The following is a 25,579-nucleotide window of genomic DNA, read 5'->3' as shown; positions in this document are numbered from 1 at the left end:
ACAATGTACCCCTAAAAAAGGAGGAAAGCACATGCGAAACTCGTGACACCCATCCAACCATTGACAGTCACGGGAAGCAACGGACTGATCAGGGTATCAAGTCTAGTAAAAAAATCCTAGGTAAACTTTCTCACCTTTTGGCCAGGAGGAGCACCGGTAGCTTCTTGTTCTCTTTCCGCCCATCCCGCATTAAGCGTATCGCATCCTTACCATTAAATTTCCAAGCACCTAATAAATACCGATATTTATAATACTTACAATTGTCAAAGAAATCCATGAAGAGGTTCAATATCGGTAGGTGATTAGGTTAGGGGTAGCCGTCATTGGGTGGACTGTAATATGATGAAGAAAATAAGGTAGAGAAAACCAAAAAAGACATAGAAAGATGAAAAGAGGTGCTTATATACATCTCTCACAGGCATGCGCGCGCGCACATTCCTAATTAAGACTAGACATCTATACATGGGTGAAAGAGGCAATCATTGCCTATTCATTTCCTTATAGTTCTTAAAGTCTATTCAGCGGAGTTTTAAAATGCATTTGCATGGTTTTCAGAAAATTAGACAAAGTACTTGTAAACGCTTATGGTACATACAGCACACACACCTACAAGACAAGTTTCACGAGCTTAAGGACTAAAATACTAAACTAGAATGAACAATATAAAAGGGGATAAATTAGGCAGTAACAAGGACTTTCCCTTGCATAATTGAATGCATTTTCAAAATATCAAGTCGATGCTTCCCCCTCCAAGCGTATTCTCTTGGGACATTGCTCTTCACCTTGGTTGCTCACACTTGCCACCTTGCTCTCCTTGGCCTCTACTGAACACCTTTTGTAAGGCTTAAATCCTGTTCGACGTGCCTTGAGCTTTCCATGTCCAAGCCCCATTGTCAGCAGTCCCTCCTCCCCATTGTTTTCGTCTCTCATGAATAAAATTTTCTCCACTCCCAGAGGACTCGAACAAGTCACCCAAGTCTTGATGTTGAGGTCTAAACGGGACCCATCTTCAACTCTCCCATCTGTAATCTGCACAACATTTCCAGTATTGTTTTGATACCCCTTGTTCTTCAGATCATGTGGGGGTGAAAAGCTTTGTGGTAATACTGTTCTGGAGAAGAGTGCTCGAAAGGCCTGCCGCCCCTGTAGATAGTGTGACAAACAGCAGCAATTATTAATACACAAGCAATACACAATCACGGATCATTTTTTGAAACCAAAATTTTCCAGTTACCTCTTCAGAGACTTCCTTCCAAGAATCATTTGAAGGGATGGAGCATCTACCACGACGATTATTAGAGTCACTAGCTGTATGGCTTACATCAGGTTCTTTTGGCTCTTCGTTAGCTTTCTCATTCTTCTCTAGAGCATCTGTCTCTAATTCACTGCTAGAAGATGTGTTGGAACCACATGAAGAACGATCCACCCGTTTACTGCCATTTGCCTTGTTTGAATCATGAAGTTCAGTCATTGCAACAACTTTATCATGATCGGCAGAAGTTATCTCTGTATTTAATTTTGCACCTTCATTTTCTTCGGATCCTGATGATGACGATGTTAGTGATTTAGAAGCAGAAAGTTGCTCTTGCAGAGCTCCAGAGTTTTCCAGGTCCGGTTGTTGATCTTGAAACGGAGTTTCATTAGGAGAGTTCTCTCTTCTTTCACTGTTGGCTGTTGCAGCCGGACCAGTATCTGCTGGAGCTGCAGTCGCAGGAGGAGTGCAGCTAAAGCCTGTGTAAAGAGGAGGACACAAGGGAAGCAATCCATGGGCAGCCCACCATGAAATTGCAGCCGCTACTGTAGCAGCAGCAATCGCTGCCATACTAGGAGCCGGATTCAACTGTCTGGATGGAAAACATCCTGTGGAACCCGCAAGAGAATCTGCTGAAGTTTCCATATTTGCAGAAGGCAAGAATGTAGCTGCAAAGCTTGCTGCAGCAAATGCTGCTGGGTTTTGTAGCAAAGTAGATACAACAAGACTTGAAAAGGCGGAGGAAGTGTGGAGAAATGATTGGTAGTCATCTTGATTGTTGCTGATTGGAGTGAAATGAGGATGAAAAGCAGGAAATGATTGATGAATGGAAGACCTTGATGTATTGTGATGTTCGGTAGTTGCAGATACAGCAGGCTTTGAAAACAGGTTAAGTTGTCCATGAACTCCTTCCATTTGGTGAAATATAGAATCCTGATATGACATATCACAGGAAACATGTTGAGTACTCATTCCTAGGTTCCCATCTAGAACATGCACAGGAACATGTCTTGGATAGTTCTGGGTAGCTTGCATATCATTCAAAAGTGCACTTGAAGTTTCAGTCTGGCACTGTTCATTTGTTTTCTTGCCTTGAATCAATTTCTCATGTAAAGGTTTAGAATTCCCCAAGTTTGAGGTCTTACTCCTGCCATTATCATGGTCTGTCTGTTTGGTGTCAAGTTTACTTTGATTTCCTCTGGATTCAGCCGTGATGTAAGATTCAGCTGTTTCATCCTGGCTAACTACCTCTTTTGTCAATGGCACAAACTCCTTAAAAGTGCATGAAATTCTAGGCGCCACTGGTGGTGGCATGGAAGTTTTGTTTGCTGATGACAGGGGAGTGCAGGGAGATTCTTGGGAAATGGTGAAGACTTCAAAACAATTTCCCTCATCATGGTTTTCTTTTGCATTTCCTGGCTTTTCATCTCCATTAGGTTTCTGATAAACATGTAAGTGAAATAAGTTCAATTTTCTTAAGCAGAGACAGAATTAAGAAGTATCATAATACCAAAAGAACAAAAAAAAGAAACAGTGCCATAAAGGAGGAGAAAATTACAAGACTTTTTTTACCTCAGGAAGCGGTTCTTTCTCCAAGTCCAGTATTTGTTTACCAGAGCACAAAGATGAACCTGATGTTGATAGTTTTCCGTCCTGTACTCCCACCTGTGGGGTTGGAGCTCCCACACCAGTCTTTCGAGGATAAGGATTACTTGGTTTCCTTTTAGGGCGTGGAGGAGGAATATTTATGTCAAGTGCTTGTCCTATTGGAACTCCTTTAACAAGAGCCTCCTTCTCCAACTGGAAAAAAGGAAACAGGAAAAAGAAATTATTACTTATTATTATTTGGACCCAGTTATAGATGAAATTTCAGATTTAAATATTTTCAATGCGCAAGGAGCAGAACCAACATGGAAGAATGGTCTAATTCAAGCGCTACTTTGGAATGTTTATCTTTGAAGCACAAGTACCAAAACAATGCTTTAAGAACAGGCTAATATGAATGCAATCCAGAATGTAACTAAAGAAAAGGAAAACATTGCAGTCCAGAAAAATCTATTCTACTTTTTGTAGTCAAGGTGGAACAAGGAAAATCACCTTGGAGCCTGGTTTAATGATCATTCCAGTGAAAAGGAGGGTGGGGTTCCATTTCATACAACTCTCGAGTCTCCCTAGGATGTCTAGAAGCCTGTGGCATAAAGGTTACTTGGGTGGAATTGGAACGCACATCGAGTGGGTTTGGAATGTACATTTGTGCTACCACCCATTGATGCCCTTCAAAGTTTAACCATAGCCAGTCTCGTTCTTTCTTCCTATTTGCGATAAAAGGTTGGATCAAGCATCATCGTCATCATCATCCTTGCCATAATCCCATGTGAATGGGAGGTTGAATCAAGCACATCCACTAAGTTATGTGAACTTTGGTGAGGTAACATCTTATATGGGCTACCCTGTTCTAGACCATTCACGTCAAATACTCAAAAGCGGTCATTGCTGAGTTATATATAATTTTTCGCTAATGGATCAAAGTGGGAGTATAAGTTTAAAAGTCAACTCAATCATCTTGAAATGAAAGACCATGCCTCTCGCCTTAATTTAGCACATTGAACTTCTGTAACTCTTCCTGAATTTTCAGTACAGTACTTCTATCCTAGAAGAATATTATTCTGCAATTCATTCATTACTTTGCTAGGATTGACCTCCTTCCAGAATGTACACTGCCATGGCCCATGGAGACTCCATCTATAAGAATTCACATTTTAAGTGGATTTCAAAAATGAAGCACTTGACATTTTATTTTCTTTTGGGTCCTCATTTTCTTATGGTCCTATGCTAGATCCTATTACTTAGTTTATTCATCTTTATTTGTTATTCTCAATGCTTAGATATATCACCAACTCTCAAGGAAATCTTTGAATGAACGATGCCTTCTAAATCCAAGTCACAAAACCCATTGTCAACACGTTCCATAATAATATTAGTGAAAAAGAAAAAAAAAAACAAAAAGAGGATGGGGGGGTGCTTAGCCAAACCAGCCCCTTTTCTTGTCTAGATTAGGAAAAACAGGTTGCTTTAAGAGCATAAATCTCTTATTGTGTAAGTATGATAGAATTAATAAAAATAAAAAAAGTCAACAACGAAAAAAAAAAAAAAAAATTGTCAGTGACACTACATGTGGAAAACATGTTGCATTAGTACCATGTAGCCCCAAAATACATGCTGGTATTAATTATGGTCATGGAGCATATAACTCAATATTCATATGCCATTCCGAGTTGAGAAAACTGACAGTAACTTATTCTAGTTATGCCAGTTCAAATGAATTTAATCAATTGGTTGTGGTGGTCCTGAAAAAAATCCTATACATGAAATTAAAATTGGAGATACTGAGATTACAATTTACTGTGATGTCATGAGGCGCATTTTATGATTTTATAATCTGAGCACATTTTATTCCAACAGGAATTCTTCCACTTGATATATCATTATCATCATCATCAATATTATCTAACGTAGTTTCTAATATTGTTTATATTTTCCAATCAAACTTAACTTTCCACTACAATTGATCTTGTAACCTTTCTAACTGAAAAGATCAAATCTGGTCTTCAGGACATTAGCTTTACCACCTACCCAACCACTATCCAACTTATGTCATCCTTTAATGGAGTGGCATGAAAGTCTCTTCTGGACGGAAAGATTGACAGTAGCAAAACACATAGAATTCCAACATCTTGTCCCTTGATAGTGACAAAGCAAATCAAATTTCCCAAATGTACCATAATTTCAAAGCTTAGACAATTAACATCAGCCATAAGTGTTTACTAATGTGATGTCTATTGCTGCTTCTTTTTTTTCTTTTTTCTTTTTTTTTTTGGTAAGTAAAATTAATCGGATTTTACAATTAAGCCCAAGCCCGGACCAGGCGGGTGGGGCGCGCGCGTGGTAAATGGCTTGGACCCAAGCTTTGCCTAGGTCCTCCCCCTCTTAAAAACTGGGGGGGTGCCCTTGGGCCCTATTGCTGCTTCTTACTGAACTCTTAAGAGTCGAAGTATTGACTATAAACAATGCTATATAGGTGGCATTTTGTAGTCCAAATCAAATTCACATCAAAAGTACCCTCATATAGATTTGATTTATCCATTTCACTTTGATATGAGAACTTATATACCCCATGGGCTCGATTATAATAAATTATGTAGTGTAAAGATTTTCTGATATGAGGAACTTGGGGAATATGTGTGTGTCCCACAAGATTCTTCAATTTGCAAATTTTAATCATGCAAAAACTATCAGTTGAATTCTAATTCATAGACCCAACAAGTGACTAGACACACATACATACAGTCCAGATCATGATTCCATCATATTGGAAAGACTAAGATGCACTGTTAGAACCCTTGATGATATGGATCACGAATAACCTTCCTTAACCAGAAGTAACCTGAAGAGCAACAATTAAATATATGCAGAAAATGTCTAAATCAAATATTACTGCTCTAATGAATGCATAGAGAGTTTCAATTTTCTGTTTCAACAATGCAAACAACATCCAATTTAAACGTAGGAAATAATACTGAGACAAAGTGGTTCTCTATAAGTCAAATCCATTGTTTGGATTGTATCCTTATAGAGGTGGACATCTAACAGGCTATCTGGGAAAAAACCAGTAAACAGAGCAGGTGAGTAAAATCACAATGCAACTAGGTAGAACCATAGTTTGGAAACACTAAACAAACCAATCAATTGAACAGCTGGTTTAAACAAATCCAAATATCTTCTTTTCTAAGACAATTCATTTCTAACTCTCCAGCAGCCAATACAGGCTCCTAAGAGTCTCTAAGACTCCCAACGACACCCACATATAGATATTAAAGAAAATCCAAGCAAGATGACTTGAGGGTAAGCTTTATAATGTCGTGGGTGCATTGCATTCACATTATGTCTTCATTTCTACTACTCTTATGTTCTTCAAGTTATCATGCAAACACTAAGATTCTTTTATGTAAAATTAGTATTATAGTACACTATTTTTGTAAAATTAGTATTTCTACATATATATTACAAAATAAAAGTGACAAAATGGCCTCAAATTACATATATCACTATCAACTTTCACCCTTTAGCCAGGAATAACTACCTATCATGCATAGCTTGTTACATAACTCTAGAAAATAATTGTGGAAGGATAAATATAATTATGCCACTATTTTAGAATAGATGGTAGTTAACATAATATCAAGGAAGACAATGTCTTAATTTCAAACCTCACTGCCATCCAAAGAAATATAATTTATATACGTGTTGGACAGAAATCTGACAACGCGTGAGTGCCCGTGTTAGAGGATATAATCAAGTTACACCCTCTCTAACAACTTAAGCTTTTAGAGTATCTGGTGGTTAACAATAACACTTTCCTAAAGCTGTAATACCTATCTTGCATAGGTTGCAAAAATTATTTTTACTAATCAGTGTACCTTGAACAAAATGGCAATCCACGCCTATATTTTTGGTTTCTCAAGAAATATACAAATATCAACATACTCATTGTCAAAGGTGAATTGCTACTTGTTAGGGTTTTAGGAGATCCCATCTTGTACAAAAGTAATTTATCCTAAACATTTCCATAAGCTCACAACTCAACTCAACTTAACAAAGCCTTTTTCCCAACTATTTGGAATCAACTATGTGAATCCTGTACACCTTCTTGGCCTTTTATGTAACCAATTCAACCTTTTCATTACACTATTACATCATTTTCCATGTGACCAAATTGCTACCAAACTACCAAAAAAGCCACAAAGTGCAACAAAAATATAGATCTCTTGTCCATCTGATCAGCTGCTCAATCTGCCTAGAGTAATTCGCATAAAGAAAAGGCCTTAATAGATTACTCTTATTGAAGCTCCCTTAAGGTGCTTCAAGGTACAATAAACTGCTTCTATTGACATTGCATTAACTTCTGTACAAATAAACTAACTACTTCAACTGCATATGCATAGGCAAGCCATGGTCAGAAAATAAGCATTTCTACCATCTTTAGTCTGCAGGTTCATCAAATAATGCAAAATCATGCTTTCTAATTTTATCTTAGGATCCAAGAGTGTCAACTTATTTTACCCCTACAAAAGACCTAATTTGCTAGAAATCAGTAACAAATTTTCTCTGTGAAAAAAGAAAGAAAAAAGAAAGCCCTTTAGCAGACTTAGCAACCTCATGCCCTGAAATACATTAGCTAACAAAGTTCTTTATATGAATATAATACATCAAGTGAATTATAAGATCATTGATACCTACCAAATCACTACCAGTATCACCAATGCCACCAACATACAAATGTCTAACAAAGATTGAACAATTACCATATTCTTCAAAACCAAGTTGAAATTTTCACTTCAAATACCTTTTTTTCATTTTTGATCCACACATCTTAAGCAACTCCTCATAAGCAACATATCTAAGACCTTGTCCATTATAGACTTCAACCTCAAGATCATGGTATAGAAAAACATTGTTAATGTCAAGTTGGTAGAGAAGCCAGCCCTATACAACGGCAACCTAAAGCAACATGCAAAAAGAATAAAGAAGTCATCACAGGGAAAAGGTTTAAAAGTAGCACCAACATTTACGTAGAACCCTTAGAAACCAACCAAGCTTGAGATAACTTTTTTTTTTTTTCTTCCTCCATCATAGCTGCTAGATATAACAAATTTATCATATGGAGATATAGTTCTCCTTGTACTGTTGCCCACTTAATTTTTTTTTTTTTGATAAGTGTACTGTTGCCCACTTAAATACAATAACTCCTTGTCTTACCATCAACTAATGCTACCAGTCATTTAAATTTCTTATTTCAACTCTACTCAATTTACGGACATGCTTTTTAATTGCCAGATTACGTACTGAAATACAGAACAGGCATTATACTCAATTTACGAACATCTGTTTTAATTTCATAGCTTATGTACTGAAATGCTTAGCAGTTAAAATAGTCACCTCATAATTCATAATTGATGGTCCAATCTATTCCTAGATCCATCATCCCATATGTACAAGTATAGGAAGGTCAAACCTAGTTACATAAGCTAAAAGACTAAGATGTCTTAGATCTGTAATCTTTCAAGTAACAAACAAACCATTGAGGCTAGAATGGCATACCCCTATAATGCTTCATAGAAGTCTATAAATGAATATGTTGGGTGGTGAAATGACAAATATTAATGCCTGACATTATAAATAACCTCAATCATAAGATCTTACTATTTACAAAGCAAACACGAGAAAAGAATATTTACAAACTAATATAAAATAAACTTCTCAACCTTGCGTTGAGTGAAACAAAACAAAAAAAAAAAACCCTTAACATGCCAACTTCGAAGACAAAATTTAGTTTTCAACTTTAACATTTATATACAACTTTGGTGCAATTAGTAAACTTTTCTTGTCATATAAAGTGTACTAAAATTTACATTTTACCTATGCCATTGTCCTAACGTGTTTTTACACTCTTTTGCTAGAATTAGGACATATAATTAATTAAACTAAAGAGGTTTGCTGGTCTATGAGTTGTTCTACAATATGTTGAAGAGGAACAAATTAATTTATTCTTCATAGGTTGTGTACCTTCTGTTAATGTTCTGTGGGGTTGTTTGTTAATGGTTCAGAGTTTTTAGTTGTTAAGAAGCAAAATAATGCAGGAATTTCTTTAAGTGGACAACTTTGAGGTTTTTCTGGTCTAAATATTGCTTTGAATATTACCTCAATTGTCACCTTTTGGACTCTCCGAAAGAAAGTAGAGCTTGTGGTTCTGAAGAGATCTTTGGATTGTATTCATTATTTAGAAGATAACTATAAAGTCACTTCAAAGCCTTATCTTATCGCAACACTTTTTTTTTTTTTTTTTTTTTAATATTATTATTATTATTCTAGATTGTCATTTGCTTTGTTTCGAAGCTTCCTTTTGTAATTGATAACTCCCAAAAACAAAAATAAATTAACATGCACGAAGTTTGATTCCTAATCCAAAAACAAAAATAACAAATAATAAGGGTATGTGTGTGTACCTTTTTGGTTGGTATATAATTAGCATATGCCAATAAACAGAACTTTGGGCACGCTCTTGAATTCAGTCATGAAAATTGATTCAGTCAATATATCTTTGAAGAGAGGTCATGATAATATTTCATAGCTTTATCATAACTGCTGAGCTCATTGTGATTATTATCACCACTTTATTATGCTCATGGCAAATTAAACTACTCGCAGAACCTATTCCCCCCTTGAACGAACATCTTCAATGATTTACAATTTTCATTCCTTTTTGAACCTTACTTATTTTATGACTACCTTTGTTATATGAGCATATAAAACATCTACGTCAGGTTCCAATCCCTACTCTCATAATTTGTAATCAATGTTTTGTATCATAAGTAAATTACACAGACCTCCCCTCAGGTTTGCCATGATTACACAAACCTCCCCTATGGTTTTAAAAATTACACTGACCTCCCCTAAAAATGAAACCTTGTTACAGGGACCTCCCTTTTTAACGGTCAGAGCTAGTCAACGACGCAAAATGCTGATGTCATATACTTAACATTATTGGAATTTTCATATTGCCCTTAATTGGAATGGGAAGACTATTTGAACCCTCTTAACTGATGTTCAATGAAAAAAATGCCCTTATCCCTTCAAACGACAAAAAAAAAATCTGTCTGTTTTCCGAGAAAATTAATAGAAAAAAATAAAATACATACAGTTGGGATGGAGTCAATGGTGGGGAATGACGCGAGCTATGAAGAATTTGTTCCTCTCCTTGTACACACATATATACATATATACTTCTTTATGTGCAGATAATTAATATTACTTGAGATTTCAACTTTGTCAAACTTGCAAAGCTTAATTAAACCCCAAGTTCTTTCTGCCGGTTTGCTTATACAAGTTGTAGATATAATCTAGATAATATAATCATTGGATTTTATTTTGAGTTCCCAATTGTAGCCGATTTCAATTATTTCAAAACATTTATCTTTGAGTGGCTTTTGCACTTTATTTGTTTTATGCTTGTTCTTCCTTTTCTACTTGGCCACCATAACCAAGATCACCATCAGCACCTATCTCTAGTTCTATTGGTTTTTCTTTTTTCTTTTTCCTTCCATCTTTGTCAATTGCTAAAATCACCAGTAACACCTATCTATTCTGGGTTTTCTTCCATTTCAGGAATTTTTTTATAACAATGGTTGTGATTCGAGAAATTAAAAAGAAGAGAGAAAATGTAAGGGTTGAGTATTTGTGGTTGTAAAAATCCATGCTGGAATCTGTGAGTATGACGAATATGTTTCCTTGATAGTCAATATATTTCAAGCAAACATGATTGACAGTCACCGTCACATACTCAATGTGTCACCCACAAAACCCTCAAAAGTGAGACGAATATGATCAGAGAGGACAAATTTGATAGCAAATATATTATGACCCCTCCCCCCCACACACACATCCCCCGTGCGTGACGATCAGGATCCCAACCAGCAACCCAAAAAGAAGTGCTACCACCATCAACATCATATCTAGGAAATGGAAGCATAAGCATCATTAATGGAGGCAATCGACTATAGCCACGGGATTCTCCACTACCCACCAGACTGCTCTTCAGCCCACTGTTTCCCCCAACGCCGCCACCTTCTATTATGACCACCACTATCGACTCCATCGCCGACGGAGGTGACGTTCATATTCATTCTTGCATATAATATATAACTAAACCTAAACTTAAAGCATGCTCTTTCTCTCTCTCTCTCTCCCATATATATTTGTATATATGAGAACAGAGAAAAAAAGAAGATGGACAACACTTTAAATTTATGTGATTATTTGAGGGTATTTTGGTAAAAGAAGCAGTTTCAGTAGTCTATTTGACATTCTGTCAGTGTTAGGGAGGTCTGTGTAACAACGTTTCATTTTTAGGGGAGGTTAGAGTAATTTTTAAAACCATAGGGCAGGTCCATGTAATTATGGCAAACTTCAGGGGAAGTCTGTGTAATGTACCTTTTGTATCATACATCAAAATTGTTTAAGAAATTCTTCACATATTTTCAAATGAACACTATTCCCTGAACATGCTTTATGACTTGGTAGAAGCAAGCTAAAGGATCAAATCATAAAACTTCAAACTTTTCTCACTTCATATGATGTAACTTATTCTCCACATCAGTCCTCCTCACACATTCACATGTACATATATATATTGTTGGTTGGGGAGACGAGGAAATTGGTGGTTAATGTTTCCAGATTGGGACTTCAGTTCCACACATCCATCTTGGGAGTGGCAGAAGATACCACTCAAGCTGACAGCTAGTGATAGGGTTGGTAGTCTTATCTGTTTCTTCATTTTCTTTTCTCGTTAACTAAATTGCATTGCACTTCCTATGCAATTAATTCTACAAAGCATTGACATGAATATGGACATGACATGACCTTTTGAAGAATTTTTCTTAACAATTATACTATGATATTGAACTTGAAAAAGTTATATTTTAATTTTCAAGACTTGTTAAATGTGTCCCAAAGCATCTACGAAGTATCACATCCGTGTTAGAACTTAGAAATACAAAAAATATTATTTTCAAATTTTTGATACATTTAGAAAGTAGCGGACACATATCCACAAGTATTTGAAGAGAATTGGTAACCAATACGGACACCATACGAAAACATCTCCCCTACAAAATTATCCGCGCCTCATAGAATTAATGTGACTAGGATAGCGATTAGATTGAAAAAACCAACATATATCACATTGCATTTGTGATCTCGTACCTAAAATTCATTAAAGCTCTATTTGACCGCTGAAGTTATGGAAAGCAATAAAGGAAATATGGAACTTTATAAAGTAGTTTTAACATGAGTTCTGCATTATCTTTTCTGTCCTTCCTTGGATGCGATTAATGCATGCTGTATTCATAACTCAAAACATTTCCTTGCAACTATGCATTAACCTATTTACATCTTCCAGGAGAAGTCTTATAGACAAAGAAAACATATCAAAAATATAAACAGATCAACTTTCATCAATGGAATAACATAGAACAGAACACAGTGGTGGTGATAACTGAAAAACAGCTAAGAAAATCAATGAAAAATGCAGATCAAAGAATATATTTTGTTCCACGGAGAAGCTGATGCTAGTACCTAGTAATAAGAACATATGTATTTTCCATATAAGCAAAATACGAGAAGGTACGAATTGACCTTTGTAAAGAATTTCTGTGCATGACTTCTGATCTGCACAGCAGTCTTGGTTCCTATATGTTCTGCATATCACCAGATAAAAAAACAAAAAGAAGAGGAGGAACAAATCTCCAATTAAGAGAAATATACATCAGAGATAGACACTTATATTCCTAATATATATATATATATATCCAATGGATTCAGCTGAACACGCTAAAACATTGATACCGAAGATTAGATAATAATTATAAAATCTGAGCACTACAAGATATCAATTAATATACAGATAATATAAATAACAGCCAAATATAAATAAATAAATATAAGTAAAGTGACCTTCAATACGCTGCCATGCTCTCCCGTAGAGTTTTAAGGCTTCTAAAAACCTATTATGCTCCTCCTCTGTCCATCGTTCTCGTTGTTTGGTTATTGTATATGGTTTCCTTGTCTACAATTGAATGCTATCATAGTTCAAACTTTGGGCTACTAAAAAAAAGAAAGAAATAGAAATAGAATGTGAAACTCCTGCTAGTGAAATTACCTTAAATACCAAGTCTTCTCCGGAGGAGTTCGTGTCCATCTAGTGGACCAAGGCAGCAAGCGCTGCTTCAGATCCTCCCGGATGAGTAAGTGATACAACAGCCTTCTTTCATATCTTCCGACATCAAACACTGGATATAGCTTAGCCGTGGCGGTCGACAGAACCTGATAAGCTAATTCTACTGCACAGAGATAAGAAAAAGTAACAAGAATCGATAGACATCCGTTTCTGTATAAAAACAGCGATTGTAAACAATAAGCATTTAAGCTTAAATTTTGGCATGCACTGATTAATTTAATTTATACTAAGTGAAAGCAAATCAAATCCTTTATGTTTCTTTTTGGTAAATTAATCAGAATCCACAGCAAGAGAAGGAGACGATTTCTCCGAATCCAAAACAATTAAAGGAAAATTCCTTATTCAGTATCCTCACCAAAACGAAGCAGACGAGGCCAAAACCTTTAAAAATTTGCAGGAAAAAAGAAAATAAGAGAGAGAAAGTTTCAATCAGTAATCAACCTGTCAATCATCTACAATTGCATCGATTTTTGCAAATTTAATTGAAATCTGGCAAAAATATAACCCTAGAAATCCGAAGAGTACCTTTGGAGATAGCCGTGGTGCACCGAACCTGCAGAGTCAACGATTTCGTATACAATGAATTCATCCAACACTCGCCGGAATACACATGGTGTATAGCAATGACGGATCTGAATCTGACGAACACGATCGGAAAATCGAAGTGAAAAGAACTTCTAAAGAGAGAGTCGAGAGCAGAGATGAGAAGTCTTCTTTGAAGCTAAAAGGGCAACTGTTATGTTTCACAGAGGAGGCCGAGGAGAAATCTCAGCCACTATAATTTCTTGTGGAAAAATAAAATGGGAGTCTTTATTTGAGGCTGCTATCGAGTGAAGGCTACAAAGAGGAGAGAGAAAGAGAGAGGTGGAGGAGGTGTAGAGAGAGAGTGCGGATGATACCAAGTGGCGCGAGGTTAGTGGACTGATTGGGAAATTCTGGAGCCTACCTTGCACTTTTTAGAGAGAGAAAGAGATAGAGAGAGAAAGAGAGCTGTGCTGTACCGAAATCTCGACCACAAGTTTTGTTAAGCCCCCGTTAAAGTGCGTCCCCGCTCTACAAGTGGGACCCACTTCGTGCGTGGCTCTTAAAACATGAGGATCAAAGCTAGCAAAAACGTAGGCTTCCTTTTCTTATTCTTATTTTTACGATTGTATGCTATAAAAAGAATAAACAACAAAGGAGACCCGTGGACGGACACGTGGCAGTTTGTGGCTGCCACTTGGGTAAAGAACAGACTGTTGTTAAAGTGCGCCTGGTGCGCCTCTCGTCCATGGGCAACGTAGTCTTTTGACTTACAGAACTTTGTGGTTGTGAGCTGCTCTTTGCGCCACACATCTTGGATGTTCTAGTTTCCTTTGGGATAAGCATTTAATATGTAAAAACATTTTACCATATATTAAAACTTTTTTGTGGAAGCATTAATCTTATCCTAATAATTGTCACATAATTCATATAAATAGAAATAAGACTCATTGAATGATGGTCCATAAAGTTTTAAATGATTTTTAATAATTTGGTAATTTCTAAGATACTTAAATTTTGATAATAAAATTTAACAAATAAAATTGAAATTCAAAAATAAAGAGTCTATTTTCAAAATCAAATGAAACATAACCCAATTATATACTCCATCGGTACTAAAATAAATATTAATTTTAAAGACTAAATTTTTTTAAAGGATAATACAATTAATTTATTATTATTATTTTTAAATTATTAAGGTATTCTTTCAAGTTTAAATATATATATATATATATATATATATAAAATTAAGTTTAATTTTTTTAAAAAAAATTTAAAAATATTTATGTATAGACATAACATGTTTTGTTTAAACTTTTTAAATGGCACAATTATTTTGTACAATCCAAAAGAGTTGACGAGTGTCCTTAAAATTTTTAAAATAGAAAATTGTAGCTGGACTAGCGTTACTTGCTTCAATTACATATGTCTTTACACAAGTGTATTTATCCATAGAGGACACGTAGAAAAACAGATGTTTAGATAAGAGTAGATTATTACGTCGCAAGGACACTGCACATGCAATGTGCATTATCATTGTACTTATTTGTGCGTTGTCATTGATTACCGGCCACATGTTTAATTCAGATCAAATTATACACGATATTCGTTTGTTGACCATATAGAATCACTTAATTAGGTAGTTTGCGTTATTTATCAACTCATTAAATTTATGATTGATTTAACTTCACCGGATGTCTATTTATGTTGTAGATGTGAACGGGAGCCTATAAGATATGGAGTATTCCAACCTCATTGCACAAAGTACGACTAATTTTCATACATATTTCACTTCATCTTAAAGTAGATAGTTAAGGAGACAAGCTATGCATAATTTGAAGAATAAAAAAAAAAACTATGCACAATTTAAACAATTATTTACAATTCTAAATATATTTAAGATGAATTTTTTTTAGAAATAATTTAAATACAACTAAACATTTTACTAACCATAATCATAAAATTTGTTAACATTATGAATAAACAATGAAAACAATTTATATATATATAGTACCGAACCCAAAAAATTTATTGAGATCGGTGCCATTGAAGTTTTTTCATAATTTCAGTGAAGGCATTGTCAAAGTTTATAGATAAATAATGCAAAAATATAATAATAATAATAATAATAATAAATCAATGGGGATGGCTGCCCCCCACTGATCTCTAGCTACTAAAGTCCGTGCCTGTATATATATACATAATTAAAAATAAAAGAGGTAAGTTCAAAATAAGATTTTATTCTCGTTTTTCTAACTTGCTCATAGTTGAATCTTATTGAAGTGTTGATATCCCTAATCTTGTATATTCCTACTTATTTTTAACTTACTCCTAACTTGGTTAGATTACACATTCACATATTATTAGTTTAGAGTTCATAGTGCATATCATTATTCTTATCATTTATGCTTAAAAGGAAATACGTTATTTATTATAAAAAGACAGATAAGTGGCAATCAAAAAAATATGGAGGACATTTTTTTGAAGATGATGGCATCTAGAAATATCATTTTCAAGCCTTCCGACTAAAACAGATAGGATTAAGCTTGGCTTAGAATAGGAATGAAACATTAGAGAGAAAGGAAAAGTTAAGAGGAAAGTGCATCTTTTTATAAGCTTTTCCCTTCCTTTGGATTGTTCCAAGGAGGAATATTCTAGTAAAACTAAAGCCATGCATATTTAGTCATTTTCCTCAAAAAGGTTCACATAATATTATAGGATAATTAACTACAAATATTAATTTATATTGGAGTAATTATATAACGATAAATTTAACTAACTTTATTTGAACAATAATATAATGATGACGTTAACTTACACTCAATTAGAATTATTCAACTTTTTGACTCTAAATCATCATTATTCACATGAATAATTGTATTAAATTTTCCGTGCCCAAATTACTTACCAAATAAAAATTGTGAAAAAACAATTATATATATATATATATATATATATATATATATATGGGCAAGTCCAAATTAATTTTTACTCTCCTTTTTCTATACTCTTAACTTGATCATAATAAACATACACTGTAGCGCTGGATCCCATCAAAATGTTGATATCCCTAATCTTATATATTCCCACTTATTTTTTAACTTGTTCCTAACTAGATTAGATTATTATATCATTATTCTTATCATTTATGTTTTAAAAAAAAAAATACATTACTCATTATTAAAAGACAGATGAGTGGCAATAAAAAAAAACATGGAAGACATTTTTGAAGATGATGACATCTAGAAATATCATTTGTGAGCCTTCCGTTGGACTAAAAAAGTTACGATTAAGCTTGGTATAGAATAGGAATGAAATATTAGAGGGAAGGAAAAGTCACAGGAAAATGCATCTTCTTATAATTTTTTCTCTTCATTTGGATTGTTCGAAGGAGGAATATTCTAGTAAAACTAAAGCCAGGCATATTTTAGTCATTTTTCTCAAAAAGTTCATATAATATTATAGATCAATTAGTAATTTTAATTGAATAATAATATAATGATGATGTTAATTTTCACTTAGAGCAGCTCTAACGATCCAGAATTTAGAGATTTTGGGCCGTTTTTCGTTATTGAATTGCTCCAATAGTATCGCCAAAAAATGGGCCCCATCCAATGGGTCGCTGAAAACTACGACCCTCTTAGCAAGCCGGGGGCCTGCCATGTGAGCCCGCCTCTGTTTTGTTTTATTTGTTTTAATTTTGACCCAGAACACTGTTCCTGAGGGCATGTTTGCCTGAAAAAAAAAAATGGCTAAAAAAACAGATTTTTGGCTTCTTTTTTTTTTCTCAAAATAATTGAACCAAAGAGCCGTTAAGGCACTGTTTGGCAGACACAAACAGTGCCTTAAACGCTTTTTTTGGCAAAAAAAGTTAAAAAAATAGAGAAAGTGCTTTTTTTTTGTTAAAAAAAAAAATTTACTTTTTCAAATATTACTACTGACATTATAGCCGTTTTAAGCACTGTTTAGGCAAAACAGTGCCTTAACGGCTATATCGGCACAAAAACATATTTTGTTTAGGCAAATCCCCCTACACTTGTTTAATATATATCATAATTATATATATATATATATATATATTTAAAAAAAAAAAACAAAAAAACTTTTCATTTTTCCTTAATAAATACATTAACCCCTACTATTATACACCTCATATCCAACCCATCTTCTGTGTTCTTCAACCTACAATTACAACCACTAAGTCATTTTCTCAATCTTTTAATTATATTTTTTACTCAAGTTCAATTCTATGGATCCTCTACCACTATATTACAACTATAACTTCTAATTCAACCAATCAAATGATAATTTTGATCCCTTCTTATTTGTTGAAGAAGAATTTCAATTTGTTGGAGAAGAATCTCAATTTATGTCTCATCAACCTTCTCAAAATTTCAACATTCTTACTAAAGTGCCACAATCCAGTAACTCTCAACCTCTCAGAAAGCAAAGGGTTATTCAGCCTCCTAAATGGTCCACGGTTGAAGATGAGGCTTTATATTATGCGTGGATGACCATTAGCACTGATGCGGTCATTGGTTCAGACCACCAAAAGACAGCGTTATGGATCTGAATTCATGAAAGTTTTGAGCAACACGTTAGTGGTGCTGGTACACCTAAAAGAAATCATAACGTCTGCTTGAATCGTTGGTCCTTCATGCAACAAATGATTACCAATTTTTCTGGATGCATGCCCAGATCAAAAGGAATTATCTTAGTAGGCAAGACAATGAGTATAAAGGTAAGTTATTTATTATATTAAATTTAATTGGTAGATATTTTAAATATTTGTCTTCTAGTAAACATTGATTTTTATTTTTTTTAGATGATAAACGCCAAAGAGTTGTTCGGTCGTCAAAATAAGACCAAATTTAATTTTGACAATTGTTGGAACATTTTGAAGAGCAACAATAAATGACATTTACATTGTAAAAAGGAATTGATATATATATATATATATATATATATATATATATATATATATATATATATATATAAATCCCGAAGAAGAGTGGAATCCACATTGATGATAGTGAGTTTATTGGTTGCTCAAACCCATCTACTCCATCAAGTAATGCAGTAACGACACGAAGTTTGGTATAGGCGAAAATGATCCGACGGATGTTGAAGAATGTCAACGACTACAAAGACAAAAAACAGAGAAGTAAAGGCGAAATAAGGATGAATGTTCTAAGCAATTTTCAGAATGATTTCATTAGTAAATTCGATCACGCAACAACTCTTTATCAATCTAAATCTAAAAGTCTTGAAGCCGCTCAAATGGCACGAGAGACACGCAAAGTAGACAAAGAAAAAACCAGACAACTCGAGCTTCAAAGCAAACTCAGATAGATTGAAAACAAACAAAGAACTGAAGAAATGTTAATTATGCAAAAATATCCAGAATCGATGCCAACACAAGTCGGGAAAGTATGGCTAATTGAACGCCAAAATGAAATATTAGGATTTATACGCTCACGCAGTAATTCAAGTTTTCCATAGGAATATCTCATGCATTCCATATGATTGTTTTGTTTTTCCTAATTTATTTTAATAATGGTATTGTATTATTATTATTATTTTTAAATTCATGACGTATTATATTATTTTTTTATTTTTATAATTCATAATAAATATTGTATTGTTTAAATTTTTTGTATGATATAGCCGTTTTAAAAATATAGCAGTTAGAAAAAAGTTAAAAAATAAAATTTATAAAAATTTTAATAAATATTAAAATAATAATATTTTTGGAGAGCGAAAATGCACCATTGAAGTACATCCTATAGCTAAAATTTGAAGGCTCTAAAACGCTGACGGTTATGAAAAATACTGACATGGCTATTGAAAAATGATGATGTGATAAATTCGAAGAGCCTAATTATAAAGAGCCCATTAGAGATGCTTTTACATAAATCACTCAAAATTATTCAACATCCAGACTCTAAATCATCATTCATTACATTTACAATTGCATCAAACATTGGTGCCGAAACCACTTGGTGGGTACAAGATAGTATGATAGGTGGGTACACGGTGTAGCTCAAAATCAAAATTGGGTTATAGGGGTATTAACCAACTTCGGGTTTTAAATTTTAGTTAGAAGCCCAAGCGAGCCATCACAACACTGTGTCGTATGGGCCTGGAGTTTCATATTGACATTGAACCCTCCTTATATGCACTTAACACAAGGAGGATTCAAGATGCATCGATTTTTATGAACGAGGATAAAAGTTATCACGATATCATTAATATTTTTAATTTTTTTTCCTCACTTAAAATTTTCATATCTGTTTGTTGGACTCCCTAATTTACGGTACCAAGACTCCACAAAATGAAATGGGATTGTTTGCTTTTTTTTTTAAAAAAAAAAAAAAACTGAGCAAAAGCTTGTTAATTGACTAGAAATTTTAGGAAGTCCATGCGGACCATGCAATATCATGAATTATGTACGCATGCAACAAAGTTTTAACAACCAAAAGGCAAAAACAAAAGAATATATATTTTTATTTTTTTCAAAATTAGAGGATTAACACATTAAGGTTAGTTTGTTTTGAGGCAATATATATATATATATATATATATATATATATATATATATATATATATATATGATATTTAGTAAAAGAGGTTGAATTTATTAAACGGAACATGTAAAATAATTTGTCAAAAAATTTGTCAAAAATTAATAGTTAAGTTAATTTTGTTAAGTTTTAATATTTTTATTTTCGTAAATATTTTAACGACAATTAAATACTAAAAAATAAAAAATATAAATATATTTTTAAAAATATTTTACGAACCTAATTTGAAAGAAAATTACAATCAACCAAAAAAACGCTACAACTAACCAAGAAGGCCAAAAATGCCATTCAAGTTTATCAAATATGTTTTTTTATATAATACTCCGTATAAAATAAGTATATAACATTCATAGAAATGGTGTGGCGCCACTAGGTTGGAAACTTGGAAACGCCATCATTTCTCTCGGCCAGAGGTGGTGACAAGAGCCATGACATAACATACACTCGTGTATATATATATATATATATATAAATTCTGTTAGGAGCATTTATGATGCAATTAAGTCAGTACATGACGCACTATATTGTGACGAATGTCCTATGACATCATCATCTTTTTGCAAAATCCATGCGTGAGAACTAAACCCCCCCCCCCCAAAATAAATAAAACTTACAAAATTATCTTTAGCAATCCAATAAAAAAATTTTAATTAAATTTTTAAATTAAGAAATAGATGACGTTGAGCGAATTGCGTCATGTAAAAACGTAATCCTACAAATTATTTAGGTCATCGAATCTGAGCGTGCAGTCAAAAAATTGGACCTGAAGATGAATCCTTCTAGGCTTCTACCCTACTAGTCTATCTTTGACAGCCCCCTCCCACAATGGTTACCACATTGTCCAACCGCCCGGTCAGCTAATCTACTTGTACTGTCAAAATTGTTGAATTTCTTACCAATTTGTGGATTCATTTATTTTTTAAAATTCGTGTCTGTTGAATTTATTTATATATTTAGTTAATTGCGGATTTGACAATTCACGTTGCTGCATTTGTACAAAGCTACTGTCACTCAGTGTCACGTGGCTAAATTTTTTTTTTTCTTTTGATGGTTCTAAAAGTTCTTAAACTGAAAAAACATAATACTCCGTGCCCATTAAATGCCCCTAAATAATTGAGCCGGTAGTGTGTTCAAAGATACAGAAACTTCTGCAGCATTGGTCGTCTAGTCATTGTTAGGCTGTACATGCCACCTAATCAAATACAGTCCTATCTTTATTTTTTATTTTTATTCGTCTTAATCAATACTTAGACACGGTGCCTTTATTTATTGAAACTTGAATTTTTTATTTTTTTTTAAAAAATAAGAATCTGATAACGATAACTCATTGACTAATTAGTTAAACATCTATTATGCCCTGCAATAAATTACTTACTTCAGAAAGGATATTGATGGAAGCCAATATATTCAAGTCCCATTCTTATTGGAGAGGATTCGTTCTTTCTTTATAAACTACAAGACTCGCTTCTTGTGAGAAGTGATCCAATTACAAATACACATATAATTTATAATTAAAAAGTCATAATAATTAAAGATAATAACTTTTTTTTAAAAAAAATAAATTCAGTCACACTTTGTAATTTTCTTATTTATGACTTTTTTAATGTTATATTTATAAATTATTTATGCATTTATGATTGGAATTGGACCACGTTAGCGATAACTATGAATGACTCGTGTACCAATAGCAAATCTCGTCCCTTTATAAATTTGAACCGCACCACCATGATATGGTCATCATTTAAATCTTTAGTCATACTCCTAAGTTGGAATAAGAAAAATCTGTACTTGCTGTTTTTTAAGCCTATGGCTACCAAGGTACTTGTATCTGACCTTATTTATGATGTTAACCATGTTCCCACAAACTACATCCGACCCGTCTCCGATCGCCCGAATCTTGATCAAGTTGTTCAGTCATTTGATCATTCAATTCCTGTCATTGATCTCCAAGGCTTCAATGGTAGTATGCACTTTGATGTGATTAACCAGATTGGCCAAGCTTGTCAAAACTATGGCTTCTTTCAGGTACACACATACATACATACATACATATATATATATATATATATATGCATGTTTTGATCATGCTTTCATATGCAATATTTAAAGCATGTTGTTGATCATCATCATCATTCATTCTAAGCTAATTGTCTGTTGTTATGATTGCTGTGAAGGTTAAAAACCATGGAGTACCAAAAGAAGTGATTGATAACGTGTTAGGGGTGTCGAGGGAGTTTTTTCATATGCCGGAAAGCGAGAGGCTGAAGAATTATTCTGATGATCCTCTGAAGACAACGAGGCTTTCAACTAGTTTCAACGTGAAAACTGAAAAGGTATCCAACTGGAGAGATTTCTTGAGACTGCACTGTTATCCTATAGAGGACTACATACATGAATGGCCCTCCAATCCTCCATCTTTAAGGTATCACACATTTCTCAACTTTTCTAATATATATACAAATACATACATACATACATATATTTATCTATAAAATGGTTAGTTTCATATTTTCTTGTTTTGAACAGGGAAGATGCAGCAGAGTATTGTAGAAATGTAAGAGATTTAGCTCTGAGACTAGTTGAAGGGATATCAGAAAGCTTGGGCCTAAAAGGAGATTACATAAATAAGGCATTGGGGAAGCATGGACAGCACATGGCTCTCAATTTTTATCCACCATGTCCACAACCAGAACTTACATATGGGTTACCTGGTCATGCTGATCCTAATGTCATAACAATCCTCCTTCAAGATGACGTGCCGGGCTTGCAGGTCCTCAAAAATGGCAAGTGGCTTGCTGTCAACCCCATCCCAAACACCTTCATCGTCAACATTGGTGATCAAATACAGGTGAGCACTTACGTACATACACACACAACCTCCCAAAAAAACAAAAACAAAAGGGCCCTCTTACACACACAACGTGTTAGTGTGTAAATACGTGTCCTATGATTTACTAGGCTGCTGTTTGCATCCGAAGAAAAAAGCATCAAGGGTTTTTTTTTTTTTTCTCTTTCTAATTTTTTTTTTTTTTTTTTTTTTTTTTTTGCATTCACATATCGGTGGTTTTTGTCGGATTAGCGTGAGAATGGCATGGTTCTGTATGGGTTGTCAGGTTTTGGTTGTAGGATGGGTATGGGACCAGTTTTTATTTTCAACGGCCAGCTTAGAGTTTAGGAAAACTCGTCCAATACTCGGTGTTGTCATCCTACTTTAATAAATGAATTAAATTTAAATCAAAATTTGAGTTTGAAGAGGGTGATATTCAATCAAGAATAGACGCCTTTGAGAGCACCAATTAGTGTCTCAAATGTTAAATTAAATTTATTTAAATTTCAACTTCCGTATAATATATTGGATAATATTTAGCTTATTAATTTACCTGTGACGTGGATAATTAATAAAGATATATACTAATTTAATTATCAAATTAAAAATTGTAATTAATTTATTTCTGATTTGTTAAGTGAGTGTGTATCTTATCATCTCTGATTTGATAATTAAATTTTGTCTATATATATTTGCTGGGCGCCCTTAAAGTTATTTTTATTTTATTTATTTATTTATTATTATTATTTTTTTTTATCATTTTTGTTTTGTGTTTGTGTAGGTACTTAGCAATGATCGCTACAAAAGTGTGCTCCATCGGGCGGTGGTGAATTGCAACAAGGAGAGGATCTCAATTCCCACGTTCTATTGTCCATCACCTGATGCTGTGATGCAACCAGCCCCCGAATTGATTGACGACGACAATCCTGGTGTTTATAGGAGCTTCACATACAGCGAGTACTACCAAAAATTCTGGAACAGGGGACTTGAAACTGAAACCTGTCTGGATATGTTTAAGACATCCTCTGCTTGAAGTCATTTCTTTATGTCCTTGATGAGTGCGGAAGTCGTTCTTGATTAGTTTCTTTATGTTCTTGACGAGCCTGGGCTCGTAGTTCCGGCTTATATTCAATAAAATGTACTTCCTTTTCAGCTTTCAATATTATAAACTATAAATTCTATGACTTGAATTGATCTCAACCTTTGAAATTATTATTTTACTTGATAGGTGACCAATAAAGACACCGTTTTGTCCCGGTACCTGAAACGGGGCATGATAAAACACTGGCCCGCTCGTAATATATATGAGACTGATTAAATAATTTAGGAACGGGGAGTGGTTAGAATTGAAAGTTCACGTTACAGGTTGAGGTTAGAGGAATTTGTGTTGTTACACAATGAGGGACATAATCCTATCCCATTTATACTGACAAATTATAATTTTATTCTTATAATTTATATTATATTAAAAAAATATTAAGTACATATTAAACAAATCTTAGGTGATCATATACTCGGTAACTAATTAATTAAACAAATCTTAGGTGATCATATACTCGGTAACTAATTAACTATCACTGTATATGTTTTTGTATTATTCTTATTTCAGGATTTCTATTTATTTCAATATTGAAAGTTGTTATATTTGGGTTCTTACCATTAGAGTCAAAATATGGTAAGAGTCTTAGAGCATCTACAATAGTTATGTATATAAATATGATATGATGTGTCATAATAGATTTAAACAAAAATTTTAATTTATTTATTTTTAGCTCCGTCTCTTCTCCAGGACTTGGAAAAGGTACTTTTGGAACACCAATAAGCGTTTTATGTAAAAATATATCTCCAATAACAATCAACGAGTGTTATGCCTGGATCCTACACAAGTTTTACAAACTACTTAATATAGGATTGATTTGTTAATAAAATGAGAAAGAGGGAGGAAAAAGGGAAGTAGAATATGAGAGCAGGAAAAAGGGAAGTAGAATATGAGAGCATCTCCAGCGGTAGTGTATTTTTGTGTAAAAAAATATCCTCCAATAATAACCCACCATGTGTCATACCCAAGGCCCTATATAACTTTTACAAACCTACTTGATTCACCTTACTTTTTGGCGATTAAATCTCACGTCCCAATCTTCCTCAATTAGGAAAAAAAATTATAATTTCCCTCTAAATTTCACTTTCCCATCCCGCAAAAAGAAAACTTTCCCACCAGAATTCTAACTACATAAAACAACAATTATATAAAACGTGATTAAAATATATATCTAAAAATTAAAAAACCCCAGAATTTACTTTGATGATTGCAGAAGATAAAATCAAACAAAGTGACGAATCAAACTATATTTATTAAAAATAAATAAATAAATAAAAGATGTTCAAGCAGTTTTTACCTCACCGTAGTTACAAATTCTTCTCTATGGTGCTCTAGAAAAGTAGGAAACAAAGAGGCATGAAGGAATGAGAGAGAAGAAAGAGAAACGCGGGTGGGAAAGGGGGAAGAAAGAGAAAATATTAGTACGTGACTGTGTAAAGGGGTT

At 33.8% G+C, this 25,579-nt stretch overlaps 2 protein-coding genes across 4 annotated transcripts; one reads left to right on the top strand and one right to left on the bottom strand.

The window, feature by feature from the left end:
• Positions 1 to 527: 527 nt before the first annotated feature.
• Positions 528 to 13,871, bottom strand: LOC132276858 (protein LATE ELONGATED HYPOCOTYL). 3 transcript variants are annotated; one of them, XM_059778483.1, is made up of 8 exons: positions 13,629 to 13,871; positions 13,459 to 13,484; positions 13,026 to 13,206; positions 12,821 to 12,932; positions 12,503 to 12,564; positions 2,825 to 3,052; positions 1,235 to 2,692; positions 528 to 1,143 (listed from the first exon to the last, which is right to left on the bottom strand). In XM_059778483.1, the coding sequence occupies exons 3-8, from the start codon at positions 13,062 to 13,064 to the stop codon at positions 730 to 732; spliced, it is 2,313 nt and encodes a 770-aa protein (XP_059634466.1). In that variant the 5' UTR covers positions 13,065 to 13,206; positions 13,459 to 13,484; positions 13,629 to 13,871; the 3' UTR covers positions 528 to 729. The 3 variants fall into 3 exon arrangements, with proteins under 3 accessions (XP_059634466.1, XP_059634467.1, XP_059634468.1); XM_059778484.1 differs by lacking the exon at positions 13,459 to 13,484; XM_059778485.1 differs by lacking the exons at positions 12,503 to 12,564; positions 12,821 to 12,932; positions 13,026 to 13,206; positions 13,459 to 13,484; positions 13,629 to 13,871 and adding an exon at positions 3,350 to 4,362.
• Positions 13,872 to 21,955: 8,084 nt separating this feature from the next.
• Positions 21,956 to 24,251, top strand: LOC132276857 (protein DMR6-LIKE OXYGENASE 2-like). The gene is made up of 4 exons (XM_059778482.1): positions 21,956 to 22,234; positions 22,384 to 22,631; positions 22,736 to 23,057; positions 23,818 to 24,251. Exons 1-4 carry the CDS (start codon positions 22,016 to 22,018, stop codon positions 24,067 to 24,069), a joined length of 1,041 nt encoding a protein of 346 aa, XP_059634465.1. The 5' UTR covers positions 21,956 to 22,015; the 3' UTR covers positions 24,070 to 24,251.
• The last annotated feature ends 1,328 nt before the right edge of the window (positions 24,252 to 25,579 follow it).

The sequence above is a fragment of the Cornus florida genome, unplaced genomic scaffold (assembly GCF_030987335.1).
Source record: "Cornus florida cultivar Cherokee Brave unplaced genomic scaffold, ASM3098733v1 CherokeeBrave_3.0.0_Hap2_Chr10, whole genome shotgun sequence".
Lineage (NCBI taxonomy): Eukaryota > Viridiplantae > Streptophyta > Magnoliopsida > Cornales > Cornaceae > Cornus > Cornus florida.
Note: the sequence above shows the minus strand (reverse complement) of the source record. Positions and strands in the feature narration are given on the sequence as shown.

Coding starts and splice junctions, on each gene's coding strand:
- LOC132276857 (XM_059778482.1), top strand. CDS start 22,016: ATGGCTACCAAGGTACTTGTATCTGACCTTATTTATGATGTTAACCAT. Junction 22,235..22,383: donor AAAACTATGGCTTCTTTCAG/GTACACACATAC, acceptor ATTGCTGTGAAG/GTTAAAAACCATGGAGTACC. Junction 23,058..23,817: donor ACATTGGTGATCAAATACAG/GTGAGCACTTAC, acceptor GTGTTTGTGTAG/GTACTTAGCAATGATCGCTA.
- LOC132276858 (XM_059778483.1), bottom strand. CDS start 13,064: ATGGACACGAACTCCTCCGGAGAAGACTTGGTATTTAAG. Junction 12,565..12,820: donor AGCATGGCAGCGTATTGAAG/GTCACTTTACTT, acceptor GGTGATATGCAG/AACATATAGGAACCAAGACT. Junction 1,144..1,234: donor GGAAGGAAGTCTCTGAAGAG/GTAACTGGAAAA, acceptor CACTATCTACAG/GGGCGGCAGGCCTTTCGAGC.